Source organism: Nycticebus coucang, chromosome 11, assembly GCF_027406575.1.
Source record: "Nycticebus coucang isolate mNycCou1 chromosome 11, mNycCou1.pri, whole genome shotgun sequence".
Lineage (NCBI taxonomy): Eukaryota > Metazoa > Chordata > Mammalia > Primates > Lorisidae > Nycticebus > Nycticebus coucang.
In genome coordinates, this window is record NC_069790.1 from 89,434,963 (window position 1) to 89,452,849 (window position 17,887).

At 40.3% G+C, this 17,887-nt stretch overlaps 1 protein-coding gene across 3 annotated transcripts in view; it reads right to left on the bottom strand.

Annotated features, from left to right (window-relative positions):
• CTTNBP2 (cortactin binding protein 2) overlaps positions 1-17,887 on the bottom strand; it is a 167,811-nt gene that overhangs the window by 21,986 nt on the left and 127,938 nt on the right. For all 3 annotated transcript variants that reach the window (XM_053553629.1, XM_053553630.1, XM_053553631.1), the window contains 4 exons: positions 11,195-11,281; positions 11,013-11,112; positions 2,022-2,174; positions 1,542-1,729 (listed from right to left, as the gene is read on the bottom strand). In XM_053553629.1, coding sequence (XP_053409604.1) covers positions 1,542-1,729; positions 2,022-2,174; positions 11,013-11,112; positions 11,195-11,281 — 528 coding nt within the window. The remainder of the gene's footprint in view (positions 1-1,541; positions 1,730-2,021; positions 2,175-11,012; positions 11,113-11,194; positions 11,282-17,887) is intronic.

Below are 17,887 nucleotides of genomic sequence, written 5' to 3' on the forward strand. Positions count from 1 at the left end.
CTTTTCTATTTTTTGCAGCACACCCCACTTTCAAACACAATGGAGAAGAGAGCAGAGCTTGAAGCTTGGAACTTTCCTTTCAAAATAAGTTAAATTGATCCTTTTCAAACTGTTTATCAGAGAGCTGGTTGGGGGGAGGTACATTTTTACCTGAAATAGTGCCAACGCTACAGAATAAAGCTGTTACCTTTTGTGATTATTCATGTGCACTATTGTGGGCAATAAGGTTTAAATATTAGTGATGATGAAGGTGATGGGAAAGCTATAGACCCTATGACTGTCTGCACCTCCCCTTTCCTTCTATTCACTGAGGTCATACAAGGGCCGTGCTTTGGCAGAGAGTGTCTATTTGTGACCAGGCAATGGGCTTTAACATGACCTGGGGGAGAAGATTTCTTTGATTAAATTGGGAGTTTCAGATACTAATTCAAAGCACCAGTAGTTGGCAATGTTCCCTGAACTGCCAAAAGCCATTCCTGTCTCAGACTTTGTCCCACCCCAGCCCCCCTTTACCCTCCCCGAGCCTGCAGGCACCACTAACACAACAGACACAGCTCTGTCAAAGTCCTTGGTGGAGAGTTTCAGTCTTGGCAAGGTGGGTCTGGATACAGGCTGGGACTGACAGGTGGGCAAGGAACAAGTTCTGGTTAATGAAACATTAAAGGTAAGTCTTATGGTTCTGGAAGTTCCTGGAAAATTGCTTTCCTCCCTGATAAGGAGAATAAAGAAGCTGAAGCTCTCTATCCTTTGCTGCACCCTGCTTTCGGCTGGACTTTGAACGTGTTTTTGTGAGGGCCTGGTGCAGTCTTGAGGGGGGAAGGTCAAGAGACTCCCACACACCTTGGGATGTGAGGTATGATCACCCATCCACCACAAGACATCTGGTCATGGGGGGGGAGCCTCTTTGTGTGAAGCGGCTAGTAGTGGGGTGTCCTGTTATTTGCACCTTAAAATACTGCATTGATACAATGATAACCTCCAAATGAGGTCTATCCTGCAGGATTAAATGAGAAAATCTTACTAAATCAGGCTCTAGTATTTCAAATCTACCCTGACACTCAGCTATTGGCCCAATTTAAGAATACTAAATTAAATAATGATATGTTAGATTTGGTCAGCTCTAAATTACTATTGTTATTTGGGAGACGATGGGATACCTACTTTATTATTTTTCTATGAAAAATTACCAGAAATTATTACTGTTCTTGAAAAAAGAAGTGTCAAATGATACGGAATTCTACCTTTTCATGTGGCTTTTTAATTTTCTCCATAGTGTAGTGTAACAACCCTACAGTTAAACTTGCCTGAATAGATGGATACAGTCCTGATGGCTCTAAGGAAGCACCTATTTGCTTTTTCTTGTATTTAATACAGTCCAAGAACTGTTACAGGTTTCACATTCATTATCTTATTTAACCCTTGACTATCTAAAAAATGTCTTTGTCCCAGGCCATACAGTGAGTGGTTAAAACCAAACCTGGACCTCCTGACAGGTAAAACCTCTGCTCTCCATGAAACAGGTTGGAGTTGCTGTTTATTACCTTATTTACAACCTTCCTTCTTAGGAACCGCCGCAGCAGCCCTTGCATGGGCTCTCCATCCCACCGCAGCTGCACCCAGCGGAAATGCTGCTGCACCAGCAGCTCGGAGCCCTGGAGACAGGCCTTGGCAATGGTCCCCATCAGAAAGCAGTTCTCGTGAAAGTAGTAACATGCAGACATTCCATTTCCTAAAATAAACCAAAGCAATGGTCTAACCTGAGCTGGTCATCTTATGGGGACAAATGCAAATTAAAGTAAGCTAAAGGAGAACATGAAGTGTGCAACACGGACTCTGGGGAACGGGAAGACAGGACTGTGGGGGAAGTGGCTTCTCAGCATGGTCTCTCTAGACTACCACCTCTCTGACATTAAACTTATATATCGTGAGTAAATGATAAGTATGTTTTTAGTTTATCTGGATCTGTGGCCTTATACCTTGTATTGGGCTGATGAAAAATATTTTAAGATTCTCCCTTTTACCTTTCTGGACAGTACAGGGACTTTCAGTGCTGCGATTTTCCAGAGGTGCCAGAAAATCCCCCAGTAACTCAGACAATGAAGATTTTTCCAGATTCTCTAAGATGATGATGATTTTCTTCTTAACAGGAGATTGTTTCACTGGGATCAGACAAGCTGTGGGCAAAAAGGAAACTCGGTGATGAAAGCTTTTACAAAAACCTACACAATTTGGCAAAACTGAAACAGTCTGAAGATGTAAAGTATTAGCAAAGATGAGATACAATGGGAGTGTTCCTGAATTGCTGGGGAAGTAGAATAGCTGTGGGAAAACTGGCATTATTTAAGACATTTGACATCTCACACACACGCAACGATCCTACACTCCTGGTTCTATAATTGCTCGCACATGGAATCAACCCATGTCCATTCAATCAATAATTGAATGGACAAGTAAAAGTATGTTCCTACAATGAATATGAAAGTGAACAAATTACAACCATGAGTAACAACATGAATAGCCATCACAACAAACAATATATTAAGAAGCAAATTGCAAGTTGATAATCGAATATATTAAGAAGCAAATTGCAATTGAAGCGACATAAGTTTTCAGAAAAAATGGTAAGAAAATAAAATGTAGAACGTCCGAGCCTCATTTTAGCACTTTTTTCCATTCGAGGTGGGAGTGGCTGACTTTGTATCAACACAAAATGAAAGATTAAAAGTGAAAAGATCATTATATAGGAAAAAAGAACTTAAAACATACTTAAAACAGTGCCTAGCACATACTAAGCAAATACCACTAATATTTTGTTGAAATGTATATAACATTTCCTATATACCAAACATTTAATTAAGAAATTACCACACAAAAGAAAAAACACAAATATAGTCTAGAAAGCAGGAGGGGAGTGGAGGGACATGAGGAGGGGAGGGGAAAAGACAGAGGATAATTGGTAGGATCTTACCTAATGTGCACATGGGAGGGTGTTTACACCCCCAGGTGAAGGGCTAATATACAACTTGAAATATAACCTGAACATTTGTACTCTCATATTAAGATGAAATAAAAAAAAATAAAAGAAAAAATTCTAATCATGCTGGGTATGGTGGCTCACTCCTGTAACTCCAGCACTTTGGGAGGCCAAGGTAGGAGGATTGCTTGAGCCCAGAAGTTTGAGACCAGGCTGGGCAAAATAGCACTATAAAAAAAATTGAAAAAAAAAAAGAAAAATCAGCAAAGGCTGGTAGCATGCACCTGCAACCTCAGCTACTTGGGAAGCTGAAGCAGGAGTATCATTCAAGCCCAGGAAATTTGAGGTTGCAGTGAGCTGTGATGATGCCACTGCATTCTAGCCCACGCAGGAGAGAGAAACTCTGTCTCAAAAAAAAAAAAAAAAAAAAAAATTAAAATCACTTTTTAATTTTTTAGAAGATTCTAAGATGCCCCCATCTTGGTAAAATTAATATTGTAAAAAGAAGGACCAATTTAAAATACTAGAGTAAGACTACCAAGTATCTCACTTTTTATAAATACTCTCGATAGTATATTCTCTATTCCTCTTTAAAAAATGGCACATTTCAGCAGAATGGATGCTGGGCAGACTGTCCCAGAAGGGTCTGGGGAATCACATCAAGGTCAGAATAGCCACAAAAGTAGCATGATGGTGAGCTCAGAGCCGATCCAAACTAAGTCAAGACTGGGCAGGACACTTGGATGGAGCAGTCACTGCTGTGACCGCAGTGCAGAGAGTACACCTGGACCCATCCCAGCAGCTCTCAGTGATTCTGACTTAACAGGTCTATGCCTGGCCTGGGGCACTGGCACTCTGTAAAAGATCTCCATGATTGGAATGTGTGGCAAAGGGTGAAACTTGCTGATAGAAGCCCCAGAACCCGGCCAAAAAGGCAAAGTGAAAGACCCAGCATGTCATGTTAGGAGGGAGAAACTACCAGCCGTGGGACGCAGCGAAAGTCTTTAAGGAGACGGATAAATAGGATTTGACTCTTGCTCTGAGATCCTCACTCTGGTGTGAACCGGGTGAAAAGGAAAGATACAGGAAATGACATCCACTAGGCTCTTACCACCATGGTTAAGACACGCAATGAAAAGGCATTTTGAGAATCAGTAAGTCTCCACTAAAGGTTGACTTACTGAGAGAGGAAAGGAGAGAAAATATTACAGACAGCACTGAAGTTCCCACCAGACAAGAGCTCATGCGGTTAGTGGAGGCAGAGGGCACACAACCATGAACTCACGTCAACCATGAGGGGACAGGGTGGGGGCCATGGGTTTGATGAGTGAAGTGTCCCTTCAGAGATGTCCAGGAGGAGGGGGGACATGAGGATGAGAGATCCAGGGAGGATTCAGGCTGGAGATAAACGAGTTTATAGCACTACAGGAGGTCTCTGAAGGAGATAATAAACTCCTTCTCCTGGATCCACAAGCAAAGATTGTATTGCTCATGCCTTAATCCCACATTTAATGGGCAGTTTTTGTGCCCTAGACAAAAAGGGGTAAGGTTGCTATTCTTAATCATTGGATTAGGTTTCCACCTCATCTTTGTTGACCTTAGTCTCCTTCAGGGTACCAATCCAGGGTCCAGTAGTGTGGGATTCTTTGGTGAAAAGCTCAGTCATGGACGCTGCTGGCCTCATGCCTCAGTTTTCCATAAGCACCTACTTCTCTGTCTGACCACTTACACTGAACATCCTTAGATAAGTTGGTGCAAAGGCAAGTTTTGTTTTAGTTGAGAAACAGACATATCTAGTTCAGGTTATTTAGCATAGTTTCAAGCCTAAAAACATTCACCAACCACAGAAGCAGGAATTTATTAGTTTCGAGTTTCAAGGATTAACCAATGTCTGACCAGGGTTTGAGGAGATGTGAAGAGCAGCTATTCTCTCCCTCTTCAATCCACAGATCCTTTATACTCATAAAGCTGTTGGGATTCCCTTTGCTTTATAATACTTCCAAGCTCTTTCTGAAACTAGTCTACTCTTTTTGCTTTTTCCTTCCCAGAACAAAAAGGCTACATGGGTCTTCCTCCTCCTCCTCCTCCTGCAGGTTAGTAATTTTAATTGGACACCCTCTTTGCGATGCTCAAGGCCACACCCCAGTTTTGTACACCCTTAAATGTAAAATCTTAGATAGATAGCTCTACAACAACATTCGTTTGTTTAAAAATAATTGACATATCACGTGTTTAGTTAAACACTAGACACCAAATTAGTGACGCCAAGTCTGTAATCTCCTCTTTGGGGACAGAAAATTGTCCTTCTTTTATATGCCACTTAAATCAAGGGTCTACAGGAATGATGCTCGGAGTGAGTCTGAGAGAGAAAAACAGGGCAAACCTTCAAAGAGCCTCCACCAATGCAGGTTCTAGGAGGTAAACTCACTATGGAAGCTCCAGTTACTCTCTTACTATTATTACAGAGATTCTACCCTTATTACTTCCAAAAAGGAAAGTTCAGAATTCAAGATGTTATTTTAAAATACTCGTCTAGTGTTTAGAGTTTTTTCCTTTTTTACTAATTCCTATCACATGTAATTTTAAAGAGAATCTGTCATGCTAAGCCAATTTCACACCTTACACTGAGGAGAAATGGACACGATTGTAATATACATTCATGGCCTCTTTACCAAGTAACAGAGTCCTTGCCACATGACTCTCTCACAAAAGACAGTATGAGAGGGAAAATGTTGTTTTAAAATAAACACAAAGTAATTTATGCTAAGTGCTCTGTCATTCCCTTTGAAGTGTTCTTTCATTCTGTGTTTTCTTCACTGGCGCTATTTTAACTGCCATTTATGTTTTAGATTTTTAAAGTGAATTATTTAAAATACTTCTGCTTCTCTTTCCTCCTGAATTGTTGCTCATACACTTCTGTTACTCATTCTGTAACTCTTTTCACTGGCTGCCTTCTACACAATTGTAGAGAGGAACAGATTGTGTATTATGTGTGCTGTTCAACCTTTCCAACCTGCCCCAAATCCAAGTATTTTAAGTCTCTTTCTTTAGAGAAAGTAAGGTTAAAAAGAGGTATTTATGTAGAATACTTCACAAATCAGTGTTTTCCTCACTTGTAGTAGTACCATTTGATCACTTTCATTTTTCAGTGAAAAAGCGAAGGAATAGCTGAGAGATCAATGCTCTCATCATTCTAAAAGCTGGAGTGGACAGCCAAGGAAACCCTTTTCCCTCATCCAGACCTCTGTCTTCTCCTCCCCACATCCTCTTCATCACCTTTTGACCAAAGGATCATTCTCCAGTATGTGCTTTCTATATATTGAAAGAACTGACCCATGCCCACAGCTGGATCCTCTTCTCTGGCTCACTGGTATCCCCGAGCGCTGCTGGTGTCCCCATCACCCACTCTACTCTCCTAAAGTGTCTGTTCTCTATTCTCTACCCGTCGCCAGTCAACAGCAGTGTGGTCTACTGAGAAGGGAGCAGTGCTGGTGGAGTGAGTTTTATGAGATGAGGACAGAGAGCAGGAGAGGCCAGACCATAATGTTCCTGACATGTTCCAAGAGCTTAAGCTTTTATTCTGGAGCCGTCCAAGTCTAACAGCAGGGAACTGTCATGAGTGGTTTTTGGTCCCCACATGTCCTGCAGAGAGGCCATGGAGGGAGTGTGACCACAGGAAGAATGAAAGACTAATGCTGAGTCTAAGACTAATGCTGCTCCATTGAACTAGAAATGTCAGGTGGCAGAGGGTAGGGAGAACAAGCACATTTGAAAGGCTTAGGGACTGCTGCTCCTTTAATGCCCAGCTTGCTAACTAGGGCAACTGCGTCAATGTCTTAGCAGATGAACCTTTTTTCGTATTTGTGTCTTAAATTCATTAAAAAGTGAAGGAAGATATTGATACTTAAAATTACTAAACCAAGTACAGAATAAAAACCCTTCCATATTTGGAGATGATATAGCATTTCCTAATTTCTTTCTTGAGCTCAGAATGGAGATTTTTTTGGTCTTGGTCTATTGTTCAAAAACTTCATTTTTTAAATCCAAATCAGTATTTTTATAGTTCTGTCATCAATGACCCCCTTACCAACTCCTGGTAATCTCACGTCTTCCTACCGCCACTCTAAGCAAGTTCCTCTACTTGCTGACACCTCAATAGAACTAAGAATTTTTTTTCTTTGCCTATGCTGTTTCCTGCACCAGAAAAATCCACCCATCCATTCAACAAATAATTATTGGGAATTAGTATACAAGAATAAGTATAATGGAATAACGTATAATACCAACCTTCCAGGAGCTCATAATATATGTGTGTGAGGCCAGGCACAACCCCAAATAATACCCTCACTGGCCTGGCCTGGGCTTGGGTGGGGCACAGAAGCATAAACAAGTCTGCTGTTGCTTACTAGAAGCACACATCCCATCCAGAGGGTGAGAGGAGGCTCCATCTGAGCTATCCTTAAAGTGTTTTAATAGAAGCTATTCTTATAGTTTCCAGAAAGACAGAGTGCACATCTGTCTTAATCACTACTGCACCACACACTACTATGGATGGCACCAGCCATGTGGCAGCCATGGTGTGTGTGTGAGGGGAGGGGAATTTACACATTTACTCTGTAATTCTAGCAGAAGCCACAGCATGAACGTGGAGAGTGGAAAAGTAAAAAACATACAGGGTAGGGAATAAACACCATGTTCTGTTGGAACATAGACATCTATTTAAAAACAGTCAGATAAACAAGTCAGGTGGCTTGGTGCCTCAGAAATGGAAGCCCTTGAATAGCATTGACTTAGTTCAGTGACAGTAGAAGGATGGGGTAGGGGTATGCAGAGATCACAAGGAGGTTTGGATTGGAGGTCCGCCGGCCTGCAGCGGTGCTCAGGGAGGAGAGAGTAGGCAGAGATACCATTTACATGAAGGCACATGAGCTATGGAGAAGGGGCACAAAGTAAGATGGTGCCAACGGGAATGGATAAAAAAAGCAAACTGAGACTGACCGGGCAGGATATGACCAGGGTCCACAAATGCGAGGACTAGGGGTTCCAGGTAGTTCTCATATTGCTTTTAAAACTCAAATAGCTGACAACATGGAAAGAATAAACTCCCAAAGTTTTCACATGAAAACCTGGATTTCTGACTTTTCCCTAAGAGTCAAAAGACATCATGGTACTGGGTTGACACTTCTGTCAGCAAGAAGCATCTGGAGCTGGGAGCTGCCACTCCCCAAGCAGATGAGGACATGCGTCCCATTCCTGTGGCCCCACACGGCCTGCTTCACCCCTTCCTGTAGCTTTTGGCACTTGTGGGCATTTAGGTTTTCCATCTTGCCAATAAGGTGTGAGTTTCCAGTGTGGAGTCAAGAGACTTGAACCAATCTCCAAACTGGGATGTTAGGAAGAGGAGCTCTTTTTAAGAAGATGCTCACCACAGATTTCAAAATGCAGAGCTGGTCACCTTGCAGCCTTCATGACCCATTCACTGCTCTCTAATTTTCTTAGCTTTCTAAGTTTAGCACAGAATCCAGTCTAGAGTTGCTATTTGCTGCAGGCAGAATGGGAACCGAAGACCCCATTCTTGGCAGGGTAGGGCACCCCCAGAAAAAGGGAAAATGAAAAAGTAAGCGGAAGGAGTCAGAACAAAGAAAAGTTAGCTTGTTTACCTTTAAGCCAGCCATTGCTAAATTTCTTATCTGAACAAGTCTCCGGCCTTTCCTGAAACTCTGGCCTATTGGGGATACAGCTTATACAAATACCCTGCTGAGTCTGTGAATACACTGAGGAAAATAATGGCCATAGAAGAGACTATGACAAGTCCTAGAAAAAGATACATCTTCTAGGTCATTTTCTGCCCATTAAACAGACAAAGCAGATGCCCATTGTGGAGATTTGCATTTGGCTGGGGCGGAGACCAAGGGAACAGCTCCAGCCCTGAGATATGGGCAGGAGGGCTTACATCCCTTATGGCAGAGGAAAATCCTCTGTGGTGGTGATGAGAGGAAAATGCTTCTCTCCCACCGATTCCTCAGAGGAGATTAATGCCAGTGGCATTTTACTCCACAGTGAACTAGTGGAGCTTAACACCTCCCTAGGAATCTGTGTGTGTGACTTCAGACAGGAGACTTCCCACAAACAAAGCTCAGGTTTCAGATTCCTCAAAACTTCTCAAATCCTTAAAGTTAATAATAATAACAATGGGAGCTGATATGCTCAGTCAGAGAAACTGCTGGTGTCTTTGTTCCCTCCCTCAGTTTACCACCTGGGCAAAGAGATTTGAATAAAAGCTGAATGGAACAGAGACTTGGGGCCACTTGCTGGAACCCATGAATGGGTGGTGGCCCTCTGAGCTCCCACCTTGGAAAATTCTATTCTGTGTCTCTTTATCATCATTCGTAACTTTATATTTCTTCAATTGGTCATGTCAGTTCCGTAGGTCTTAGTGGACCCTGCTCCTGGGGTGGGACCCTGACAATTTGCCCTAATAGTATAAGAACAAAATGTTTTAGCCTATTACTTTGAAATGAAACAAGACTGACATGAAACAAGATTGAAAAAATGTAGGAGACTTTTGTTGGATAATTAAGTGGGAAAAAATAAACATTTGGGCACAGGGGAATTTTTAAGTATGGTGATGATCAGGTCAGGCTCAGGAGCCAGACTGCTTGGGTTTAAATTCTGTTCTATGCCCCCGCTGTGGAATCTTTGGGCAGGACACTTAACCTCTTGTCTTAGGTGTCAGGGACAGTGAGTGCACCTGCCTCACAGGGTTGTGAGTTAATAAATGCAGTGTTTAGAATGGAACCTACCAGAGTAAGAGCTTAATCAATTTTAGCTATGGTTCCTAACTTTATCGGAGAAAATGGCTTTCCATAGCTAACTTTCATTAGTGTCTAATCCAAGATTGGCCTGGGTAGTATTCAAAGTCTACTGGAATTTCCTGCTCTCAAAAGGTGCTTCTAGGTTTCTAGAATTCTCAGTGAAATCTTCAGTGCTTCTTCAAGTCTGCCTCTTCATTCCATTTTTGATTTACAGCTGCAGGTGATTTCTATGTACTTAAGCCTGGTCTACAGTTGTCCCAGCCACAAATCTCCCTGTGTCTTGGCTCCAAAGATAAAGAAGCAATAGTCTTGAACAAACAAACTAACAAACACCAAAAACAAACCAAAAGAAAGAAGCACCCCTCCCAGAAAAGACATTATGAATTTACATCTCAAGTCATCCTTCTCCAATTTTGCAACTACCTCCTTCACCCCTGGGGCTCTGTGGCTTTGAGCCCTTGTAGACAGAAGTCTGGTCCTTTTTATTTTGTGCGGTGCTGGCTAGTTATTTATGCTGTGCTCTGCAGGGTTATGCCAATTCTACCTATGATGAAGCAACACCCTTAGAGAACTCAGGGAAAACATTATGCAAATAAACATGTTGAATCTTATTTCTGCTACCATATAGCAAGTTACTGAACTTCTGTGCCTATTTCCCCAACTCTGAAGTAGAAACAATAATACATAGGGTTGGTGTGGAGATAAAATGAATTAATTAGTGTGTATAATGTATTTTGCAAAATACCAGTCTAGGGCATAGTAAGAGAAAGAGATTTACTGCAGGGCTAGCATTAAGGGATGTGTTGGTTGTTGAGGATTTATGAGGAATAATGTTTACTAAAAATGATCTGCTTTTTAGTATCACCATGCTTCAGCAATTCCAAACATCATTAAAAATGTAATACCGAGGCCAGCTGGGGTACACTGCTCCACCACCTCCTCCCTTGGTATACATGTACCACTGGTGCCAGGGCCATAGGATGCTTACAACAACTAATGGTTAATAAACAAAGATGCACAAAAGAAGAAACTGCAGGATACTCAATGAATACAATAATACAGTACACATGAAAATACTTTTTTTTGCAAGGGTTCATCCCATAGCTGAATAATTAAATAGTTGACTTAAACTTTTCCCCAACCAACAAAGTTGATTTCCTTTTAATGGCATCCCTGAAGAGCCATTTGGGTTATCACAGTCAGGTTTGCTGAAATGGTCTTACCACTATTGATGAACAGGTCTACTAGCTGTTCCTTGGAGAAACCAGCATCTACTTCAGCTGTCACTATTTCACAGGAGAATCCTGCAGCCATTTGTCTGTGCTGTGAAAAGAAAACAGAGTCATTAGTTCCACACACTTTCCAATTTTCAAAGAAAAAGAAACGGTATGTAAGTAATCAATACCTTCAGGCAGAGTGCAAGCTGATGTACTATGTAGTCTTGCAAGCTTCCTTCTGGGCCATGGAAAATGACATTACGATACTGCTCAACCTATTGACAAACCAAAAAGAGACCTTAGGTGAAGATGATAAGTTGAGAATAGAAAAAAGTAGTACACAAGTGTGGACTACTCTGATTGTCCTCAGACTTTCAAAAGATTAAAAATAGTATTTTAGAGGTTAGCTTTATTCATTGGAATTGAATGAATTAAAGTCTTCCATTTCCATGTGAAACACGGGCAAAGAGTATTAGCAAGAGCTGACACTGCACGAGAAAGCACACACTATCACCCATCTTCTAGAGTGAGGGTCAGCGCGTTAGCAGATGGATACAGTTCCCAGTGTGTTTTGTCCTTCGCTGATATCCCATCACTTCTTCATTATCACTTGCTGATGCTCTTTACTTTGTTTTCCTAATGCTTATTTTGCTTTTTAGTGGTTAAAATAGAAATGCAAATTAAGGAAATTTTGGAAAATACTAAGATATTTAAAGTGGCAAAATAAAAAATCACAGATAATGTCAGCACCAAGAAGAAACCACTGTAGATACTTCTGTGTGTTTCTTTCCAACTTTTTCTTTGCATAGTGTGTAAGCATTTACAAGTTTTTTAAAGACGTGTACAGGAGTGTAATCTTTTTCCAGCTGTATATCAGAGAACATCTCTGTGTTGACTTTCTAGGTAAAAAATGTGTTCATAAATAAACTCTTGGATTAACTTTATATATTAGATTATTAAGTGTCCAATTTCCTTAAGTACTGAGTTTCACAGTTGATAACCTCCAGCATTTCATTCTGACACTTTTTTTTTCATTGTAAAGGTACATCCTCATTCTTTTACATGCACATTTAGGCTTGTGATTATCTGTCAAATTTTTTTGAGCAATGTTTGTGAAACCAGGGATAAGTCAAAACTTTGTGTTCTTTCTGAATATGAATTCCATTGTGGAACCAAGGCCATGCAGACAGCTTGAAATATCAATGAAATATTTGGGAAGGATGCAGCGGCTAATGGACGCACAGCACACTGATTGTCTGAGTCCATCCTGGTGATTTTAATCTTGGAAATAAACCTGGGGGGCCTGAAATGAAATGGGCGACTTGAGAAGAAGGTGGGTAACTGTGAACTGAAGGCTGTAGTGGAAGTGAATTCATTTCAACCTACGTGAGAATTAGTAGCAAGGTTTAGTGTTACTACTCCAACAATATTGGACCATTTGAAATAAATCAGTAAAGTAAAAAGGTTGGAAATGGGTTCCCCATGAATTAAATGAGCATCAGAAGAGACATCACTCGAATTTGCTTTTCTTTGCTGTCACAACGTAATGGTACACCATTTCTAAACTGTACTGTTATGTGTGATGAAAATGAGTTCTTTTTGACAATCTCAAGTGTTCAGCACAATGGTTGGGTAAAGATGAAGTGCCAAAAGGCAGTCCAAAACTCACTATTCACCCTAAAAAACTGATGTGACTGTTTGGTGGTCCAGTGCTGATACTACTCATTACGCCTTCAGGACACCTGGTCAATTGATTACAGCAGGTGTCTACTGCAACCAGCTGGATAGTAGGGTAAGGTGCTTGTGATTAAGCAGCTGAGATTGGTCAACAGAGACAGGACCATCCTCCTGCAAAGCAATGCTCTATGACATGGTGCACAAATAACTTTGGTCAAACTGGAGATGGAAAGTCTATGTTCACCAGACCTTGCACTGACTGACAACCTCTTCCAGGCTTTGGACTACTTCATGCAAGGAAAAATATTCAATTCTCAACATGCTGTGGAAAATGCCTTTTACAATTTCATAACCACTGTCTCTCTAGTCTTCCTCACTGCTGGCATAAATAGGCTATCAGTAAGATGGCAAAATTGCAGCAATGGTGAAGGCATAGACTTTGATTAACTGTACAGCTTCTTGTAAACTAAACTTCTGATTTGAAGTTTGAATCGGACATTCAGATTTAATGACCTAATACTATTCCATTCTGGAATTTAGTGTTTCAAAGAAATTTAAGTAGACACAGATCACTTTTACTTTATAAAAAAAAGAAAATCTCTTGCCTGAATGCTTGCCTATGAATCTTTTTTTCTTTGAAACCTTTATCCTCACATACATGGATATCTCCCCTGAGGAAAGGTGGAGAGTCAGCACACATTTGAATGGAAAGGAAATTGTCCGCACATGGACTCCCATTTGTCATCCCAGGACGGGTGTGCCCATCAGCTAATTCCAAATTCACTTAATAATTATCAAGGAATAATTATTGAAGGAATTCCAGGGAGTGGAGGAGGTTATCACAGTGCTGAGACCCCTTCCATTCCCCAGCACACTCACTTGGAAGCAGCTTTCTTAAGGAAAAGGTCTTGCAGAAAAGATCAAGGACAGGAGAAGCTCCAACCTAACTGGTACAGTTGATGCTGTTTATGTGTTAAGATTGGGACACCCAGACTCAGAGAAGCATTCAATATACAAGGATCTATTATCTCTATAATTTGGAATGGGACAATGTGTGGACATATATATCTTCATGCTGTTGTCACTCTGTTGTATTCTGACGAGGTTGTCCTTTTGAAAGCACAGAAAAAGGCCACATGAAGGGTAGCTAGGTTGGACTTCTGTGACAGTAAACATGCCTCTGGTCCAACATGACAGGAAGAGGCGGATTCTGGGATATGGAAGGAAGGCTTGAGGGGAAGCACTTAGCATGGAAGGATGGGGAAACTTCTTTACCTGGGGGCCTTTAAGACTTGAGCTTTGGCCTCCAAAAGAGACTAAGCCACTCTTGTGAGAATTCCTGGAAAGTGGGGCAAAGTCTTGTTGACCACCAGGTGTCAGACCATGAGCTAAGGAGGGAAAAGTCCTTTAAGGGGCTCTTTGATGCTTGGCTTGGGATTGGATTTTAGGCTCTGAAAGATAACATATCAGCCACTGGTAATTTTCTCTGAGTTTGAATCGTTTCTCATTATTGTTAGGCCTTCAGTAAAAAGCTTACGAATGCCTAGAAAAAACATGACAGTGGTGGTATCTGTCCCAGGAGTGTCAGGACCCTAAACCACTCAGCACCATGGTCTTGGTGGTCTGTCTGAGCCAAGCAATAGTGGAGGTGCAGGTCAGGGACAGGGCTAGAAGAGGGACTTCCCCAGAGCCATAAGAGACAAGAACATCCTAGAAAGTTCAGCAGAAGTTCGCCTTCTAGGCAAGAAGGCTATGGAGCCACAAGACTTCAGGATTATTAAAGAATAATTATTAAGTAAATTTGGAATTAGCTGATGGGCACACATGGGCACAGAAGGAAGTAAACATCCTTGGAAATCAAGAAGGGGGTGGGGTAGAGGGGAGGAGTGAAAAACTCTACCTAACACAGGTATAATGAATACTATTTAGGTCATGAGCACACTCACAGCCCTGACCAAAGCATTATAAAATCTATCCACGTAACAAAAACATTTGTACTCCCTTAATATTTTGAAAGGAAAAAAAAAAAAAAAACCACAAACACCTAAAATTTGCATTCAAGTGGTATACAATTTGAATATACAGTATTTTCAGTTAAGCATATAAATGATAGAAGCTAGAAAACTTAAAATTATTTCTGAAATGTTTTCAGGAAATTTATATTTCTTGTACAATATTCAAAATTACTAAAATTAAAAAGATGCAAAATATTTAACAAGCACTTAAATGCAACTGTTTTTATATTTAAATTAAATCTCATTAAATGTTTTTCAGTAAAGCAGGAAGTGTGGACCACTACTGGCTTCTCTCACTATCTACTCATTTTCTGGCTAAGCCTCCTCCTCTGGTCACTGGGTGGACAAAAGGCTAAAACTCCAACAGTCAACTCCAAGATCTAGAACAGGCCCCACTGGAATGACCATCTCTGGGCTACACGGCAGACAAATGCACAAGGATAAAGCGGAATTCCAGGAAGCCTCTCAGCCCAGGCTACTCCTGTGTTCCTCCACCTCAGGGGAGGGTTCATGGCTAATACCCACCCTGAGATGTAACACAGTCTCTCCAGTCCCCATTAACTGCTTACTCAGGTATTTCTGGGAGCTACAGTCTCTAAATGGATGTGAAAGGAATTCCAAGGAGTAGAGGAAATTATCACAGTGCTGCAAAAAGCAGAGACTCTGCAGTAAATGATAAATGCCCAGTTTTCTAACTATTATACTTCTCATTTTTGTTGAATGACTACAAAGATTTTAAGAGAAAGATGATACTGTTTTCTACATAATTTCAGGTAAGACTCATATAAGCAGGCCTAATACTCTACTGTCCCTAAAGATAGTCTGAAGAATCTGTTTCCAGATTCTTGCCAAGGGAGACCTTAGTTCTATTTTTCTGTATTATTGTGAGGCTTTGTTACTTTTCAAAAGTAATTCCATGGGCAATTGTGTATTAAGTACATTTAGCCAGGTGCAATTTTAAACTAAGACTCTTAAGCTCTCCAAATTAATCCCAAATTGCTTATTGGGTAGAAACTTTCTCACAAGGAATAGATTGTTTCACACAGTGAAATAGGATACAGATTTCCAAGATTTATTGAAAATAAACAGGCTACCGATTTTCAAGATTTACCCTTAAGAGTTTCAACTAGCATTGCTATTTAATCTTGTCTTATTTCTAAAACAAGAGTGCTCTATTCATTATAGCCATCCTGCCAAATTGCCTATATTTTCTTAAGATTGATTTTGAAATCAGATAACAACACACAGAAACCCAATGTCATTAACTATCTTCAATTTCAACACCTCATTTGTTCTCAGATTATAGGTTTTTAGAAAAGGCAGATAGGAAAGACTTGATCTAAATTTTCATTGAAAAGCCCATCACTAACAGTGAACCCTTTGTGTTTAGTATCCTTTGTGGGATAAGGTAGAATATAAATAAATAAGTGACTTGGATAGGTAAAGAGAAAAACAAATGTACAGACTTCCAGATCATTCAGACGTTTTAAGTGCACGTGTTCCATGAGTAGACTGCTCCTCATTTCAGGTATCTCCAATTTTTTTGTTAATGGTATTCTATTATCTCATGAAATGACATGATTGTGTTGGTTACCATTTAAAACGTGAACAACAACAAAATAGCTTAATTACTGGGAACATACTACATTATGAGACTGGTACAAACATGTAAAGCTTTTCCAAGAAATTATATATCTGTTTTAGAGTTAGCATAATACATGTTTCCAAATATCAAGACCTTAGGTATAATGAATATACATGCACCATACTTCCAGCAGAGGGCTCCAAAGATAGACAGACAGGCAGGCAGATTTTTGGTGGGGTGGGGTGTGTGTGTATTTTACTTGTTTTAAAAGAAGACCTGTTCTTTGGAAAAGAAGATCAAATTCCACTTTTAAAATTACCATCTGTATTACAGTTACCAGAATTATCTCCCAAGTGCACATTTACAGTGTGACATTTCTGCTTATTAGTGAAGGGACACTGGCCTCCTTATCACAATTGGTACCAATCCCTTTTATTCTTGTTGTCTTCACACAGCCTATTCAGGAAGCTCATCACATGTCAATTAGTGCTTTGTGGGGCAAAGGGATTCTGGATCAAAAATGGAAACAAGCGACCTAACAACAGACCATCCATACGTTTATTTAATTTTATTTTTCCACAATGTTTTCCTACAGAAAGGGGCTTACTAGAGGAGCTGTGGGCTATCTGACTGTCACTGTGGCACCTGTCATGTATTTTCAGATTTGTGGCATTTAAGGTAATAAACCTCAACTTCTGTTTGGAGTTTTACTTGCCACACGTAGTCTGAAGAAAAACTTCTGTCCAGAAACAGTTGTAGGACTGTTTGTGCTGAGGCACTAAACCCAGAAAAGAATGAAAAAATCAAAGGGCTTTCTGGAGCCAAGAAAAATATAATGGTTACAGCTTAAAGTAACATGCTTTGCGGCTAGCAATTTTATTCCAGCCTATTCGGACACTCAATTTTAAATAACTAATTTATTTATGACTTTAGAGCCAAGAATGACATAATTACTGTCAATTTATTCATATAAAATATTCCCCAATTAACATTAGGACATTCAACATTTGGAATATAGAAAACTGGAATCCTTCACATGGGAGCGAGGTATCACCATTTGCTGAGGCCCCTCTTTATACAATAGGTACAGGGAGTAATGGGAATTCAGAAGGAATGACAGTTCACAAAGGCACTATATATATATATTTTTAAATTAGCCTATGAAACAGTAAAAGCCAATGTCAAACTTTATTTTACTTACTTCAAATAAAGGTAGGTTCTCATTTATTGACACAGGTGTAATAACTTGGGGACATGGCTATTAAAATTAAAATAAAATTATAAGTTGTAACTCTTAGATGTAACTGCTCCCTTGTCAGCCAGGCCCAGTATTCATGAACACTTCCTGCTTCAGACCTCCTGGGGGCTGACATTTGTCCTATTGCCCTGAATCTTTTCCCACTATTGCTATAGAAGCTAAAGATTCCACTGGTTTTCCATCTAAAAATCGCACTTTCTGCCCAGTCTTTACCTCCTTATCTGTTTTTCGATACTCATAATGAGTGCTGGTTGTTCCATTTATATATATATTTTAATGTGTCTTTGTTCAATGGAATATAAGCTCTGTGAGGCCAGGGACATGTCTTCTACATAGTTATATCCTA